Source organism: Carlito syrichta, unplaced genomic scaffold, assembly GCF_000164805.1.
Source record: "Carlito syrichta isolate Samal-C Ts95f unplaced genomic scaffold, Tarsius_syrichta-2.0.1 Scaffold308825, whole genome shotgun sequence".
Lineage (NCBI taxonomy): Eukaryota > Metazoa > Chordata > Mammalia > Primates > Tarsiidae > Carlito > Carlito syrichta.
In genome coordinates this window covers 66,424-71,212 of record NW_007252921.1, presented here as the reverse complement: position 1 = coordinate 71,212, position 4,789 = coordinate 66,424, and the positions used below count along the sequence as shown (strand labels likewise).

Here is a 4,789-nt window from a genome sequence, read left to right as displayed (position 1 = left end):
GAGGGCGGGGTCTGGGCGAGGACCCGGTGTTTTGAGCCCGACTCAACACACACGTAGCTCCTCGCCCCATCCTTTCTTTGAGTCCTTCCGGCCCGAGACGTCCCTCCCCACATTCTTCTCCAATCGTGCGTAAGCGTGGGTGTCTGGAGTGCTTATACCTCGTTTAAATCCAGCTCATCTCTTTCCTTACTAAGCCTCCCTGAACTCATCTTTTAAGTGGGTCTGACTTCGCTACAGGCTTGTTGGGAGGACTTGGTGAGAGCATGCGTGTGACGTGCCTGACAGGTGCCTGTTCTCATTAAGTACGCGGTGTATGATAATCTGAGGTCCTGCTGTGTGACAGGCGAGGGAAACAGAAACGGAAGGACTCGGATGCCGCCTGGGTGAAGCGCAGTGGAAGGGCTGGCATTTGCTCTGGCTTCTTCCTGGCCGCTTTTCCTTCTCTCCTCTGAGCGCTCGCCGGCCTGACCAAACTACCTCTTTTGCTAGCCCATCTACCCCTGGTTTGTCCCCTAGGAGGTGATTTCTCAAAGCGCTGACAGGTTCGACTGGACGAGTCCACCGCCATCCCTCTGTGATCATGGGGCTCAGCGGCACTGACCTTCACCCATGCACACCCGCCTGCCCCCGACTAGGGATCTATGCCCTGGCATTAGCATGTCCTGAATAAAGTGACAATGGCAGCAAGTCCGTGTGTAGAGTCTTCATTCTAAAGGCACTGTGGGGAAAGGGAGGAAGGGTGATCCTGAGCCCTGGCCTGGACCAGTACAAGGCCTTTGTAACCTGGGGACCTCTGTGAATCCACCATAGATTCACCAAGGCATTCATGATGACTGGTGAACTTGGACACTTCCCATATCTGAGCCTCAGTCTCCTCATCTGTAACAGGATGGGGATGAATATAGAGTCTAGTGTCCCTGTTCATACCCCTCAACCCAATGTGATTTCAGCGCAGGTTTGGGGAAAGTCCTATGCGTGTGGACTGATGCCTGCTCCTCCTCCTCCTTTATACAACAGCTTTATGAGGTATAATTTACATACAGTGAAATTCACCCATTTTAAGTTTACACTTCAGTGACTTTTATAGAAAATAAAGTTGCATAAACATCACCATCATCCAGTTTTAAAACATGTCCACCATATCACATCCATTTACAATCAATCCTTTCCACTTCTAGGCCCAGGCAACCACTAAACTGCAATCTCAATAGATTTGCCTTCTCTGGACATTTCATGTAAATGTTTGGCTTCTTTCAATTAGCATGATTTTTAGGTTTGTCCCTATAATAGCATGTATTAGTATCAGTAGCTTGTTCCCTTTTATTGTTAAACTGTAATCCATTATATAAATATTCCACACTTTTTCCCAATCATTTACCAGTTGATGGACACTTGGGTTGTTTCTTTTTCTTTTTCTTTTCTTCTTCTCCTCCTCCCCCTCCTCCTCTTTCCCCTCCCCCTCTCCCTCCTCCTTCACCTCCTCCTTCTGTAGAGATGAGGTCTCATTATGTTGCCCAGGCAGGTCTTGAACTCCTGGGATCAAGTAATCCTCTCGCCTCAGCCTCCCAAAGTTCTGAGATTACAGGTGTGAGACAGTGCACTCAGCCAAGGGTTGTTTCTTTTTTTAGTCTATTATGAATAATGCTATAATAAACATTCTTGTACAAACCTTTGTGTGGACATAAGTTTTCCTTTACCTTGGGTATGTTATATCTAGGAATGTAATTGCTGGGTCATATAGCAAGCTTATGTTTAACTTTTTAAGAAAATGCCAAATTATTATTTCCAAAGCAGCTGTGTCATTTTACATTCCCATCAGAAATGCATGGGGGTTCCAGTTTCTCCACATCCTCTCCAACACTTGTTATTATGTCTTTTTAAAATAGTCATTTAGTGGGTGTGAAGTGGTATCTCATTGTGGTTTTGATTTGCATTTTCTTAATGATTGATGATGTTGAGTATTTCCCCCCCATATGCTTTTTTTTTTTTAATTGGAAAATTTGATATTTAATATTCTTACAATGTTCATACTACCCAAAGCTATGCAGAGAATCAACACAATTACTATCAAGGTTACACTGGCATTGTTTTTAAAGAAATAGAAAAAAAACCCCTAAAATTTATATGCAACCAGAAAAGACCATTATTAACCAAAGCAATTCTGACAAAGTAAAACAAGTTAGAGGTATTACACTTGCTGATTTCAAAACATATTACAAGGCTACAGTAATTAAAAATAATATGGTACTGGCATAAAGACAGAAATATAGAACAGTGAATAAGAATGGAATGCCCAGAAATAAATCCATACATATATGGTCAACTGATCATTGAAAATAGTGCCAAGAATATAATGGAAAAACATTATCAATATTGTAGAGACTGAATATCATCCATATGCAAAAGGATGAAATTGGACCCTTATCTCTCACCATGCACAAAAATCAGCTCCAAAGTGGATTGAAAACTTAAATGTAAAACCTGAAATTATAAAACACCTAGAAGAAAACATAGGCAAAAATCTTCTTAACACTGAATTTGACAATGATTTCACGGATATGACACCCAAATTACAGGCAATAGAAGCAAAATCAGGCCAGTGGGATTATATCACATTGTATTATTAGCACAGAAAATAAAACAATCAACACAGTGAAAAGGCAACCTTTGGAATAGGAGAAAGGACTTGCACACAACATTTCAGGTCAAGAGTTATCTTCCAAAATATATAAGAAACTCCCATAACTCAAAAACAAGAACAAACATGAAACTAGCAACCTGATGAAAAAATGGACCAATGACATGAATACACAATTGTATTCATTGTATTTGTATGTTTTATACAGATGGACAACAGGTACATAAAAAGATATTCCAGTCACTAATAATCAGTGAAATGCAAATCAAAATATCACCAAGCCGGGCATGGCACCTCACACTTATAATTCTAGTACTTTGGGAGGCCAAGGAAGGGAGACTGATTGAGTCAAAGTGTTTAAGACCAGCCTAGATAACATAGTGAGACTTCATTTCTACAAAATAAAAAATTAGCCAGGCATGGTGGCACATGCCTATCGTCCCAGCTACTTAGGAGGCTGAGGCTAGATCACTTGAGCCCAGGAGTTCAACGTTTTGATGAGCAGTGATCATGCCACTGCACTCCAGCCTGGGTGACAGAGTGAGACCCCAACTCAAAAATAAAATATAGAGAATATCACCTCACACTGGTTAGGATAGCTATTATCAAAACAACAAGTGTTGGTGAGGATGTGAAGACATCGGAACCCTGATATACTGTTGGTGGGAATGCAAATCGAAAATAGAACTATCATATGATAAGGCAAATTTCATTTCAGAGGTTCTCTAAAAGAATTAGGATTTCAAAGAGATATTAGCACTCCTGTGTTCACTGTAGCACTGGGCACAGCAGACAAGATGTGAAAAAATTAATTTAAACGTCCATCAATGAATGAATGGATAAGAAAAAGATGATATATACACACAATGGAATATTATTCAGTCTTTAAAAAGAAGGAAATTCCACAATATGTAACAACTTGGATAAAGTTTGAGGACATTGTGCTAATTGAAATAAACCAGTCACAGAAAAATAAATCTGACATGATTCCACTTACATTAGTAGTCCAACTTATAAGCAGCAGAGAGTAGAAGAGTGGTATCCAGGGGACAGTGAGAGGGAGCAGTAAGAAGCTGCTAATCAACAAGTATAAAGTTTCAGCACTGAACAAAGAGTCACTTTTGGAGATATTTTTTTTTTATTTTTATTTTTTGAGTTGGAGTCTCACTCCGTGGTCCAGACTGGAGTGCAGTGGCTGCTCCTGGCCACTGTAGCCTCGACCTGCTGGGCTCCAGCGATCCTTCCACCCCAGCCTTCCAAGTAGCTGGAATTACAGGCGCGCATTACCATGCCCGGCTAATTTTTTATTTATTGTAGAGATGAGGTCTCACCAAGTTGCCTAGGCAGGTCTCGAACCCGCGGGCTCAGGCAATCCACTCACCTCAGCCTCCCAAGGTGCAGTATTACAGGCTGAGCCATGGAGCCTGGCTTACCCCCATATGCTTATTTACCATTACGTCTCTTCTTTGCAAATTTCTTTTGCTTTCTGCCCCAGGGCTTTTCTGCTCCAGAGAAAATCCACTTGGCCTTTACACAAGCATGGCCAGAAGTACAAGTGCAGGGATAGGATGCAGTTAATGCCTCTAGGGGCAACTCTCAGCTACTGGGATATGAGCTGCAGATATATGCACCAGCCTCTCATTATTCAGATGAACCATTGTGGGGGGGGGGGATTCTGTACAACTCTCAGAAATGTAATCAAGCCCCCAATGCCCACAGCAATGATCTCTAAAACGCACCCTTGCATCAGTTTTTCCTTTCCCTGCATCCCTCTCCAAGTTCTACAACCTTGTTCTATGGGATCACTTTCCAGGACCATGTCCTTGTCTCAGGCTCCACTCCAGAATGGAGTAGAGAAGAGGGTGGGAGCCTAGATGCTGTGTATTACCATCTGGTCCCTCATACACCCTCACCAATGAGAATGTCATCCAGATAGAGTTATTAGCAAAGGGGAGAGAACCTAAGGAAGAGATGGAAGGGAAGAAGAATCTCTAGTTAACAAGAATGGGACACAGAAAGGGAGGGGCTCTTGGGCGAGCGCTGAGAACCAGAATTGTTTCAGTTTAGGCCCTAAGTGGGAGCCCTGTTGTGCCAGGTCAGTGGGATTCCTGAAAGGGGCTAGCATTGAGAACACTCTATTTCCATGTATTT

The 4,789-nt window shown here is 42.4% G+C and overlaps 1 protein-coding gene across 1 annotated transcript in view; it reads left to right on the top strand.

Moving 5' to 3' along the window:
• The window catches only part of SSPO (SCO-spondin), a 56,119-nt gene extending 55,436 nt beyond the window's left edge, over nucleotides 1–683 (top strand). The window contains exon 104 of the mRNA XM_008065991.2: nucleotides 517–683. Coding sequence (XP_008064182.1) covers nucleotides 517–539 — 23 coding nt within the window. The 3' untranslated portion in view covers nucleotides 540–683. The remainder of the gene's footprint in view (nucleotides 1–516) is intronic.
• Nucleotides 684–4,789: the final 4,106 nt, after the last annotated feature.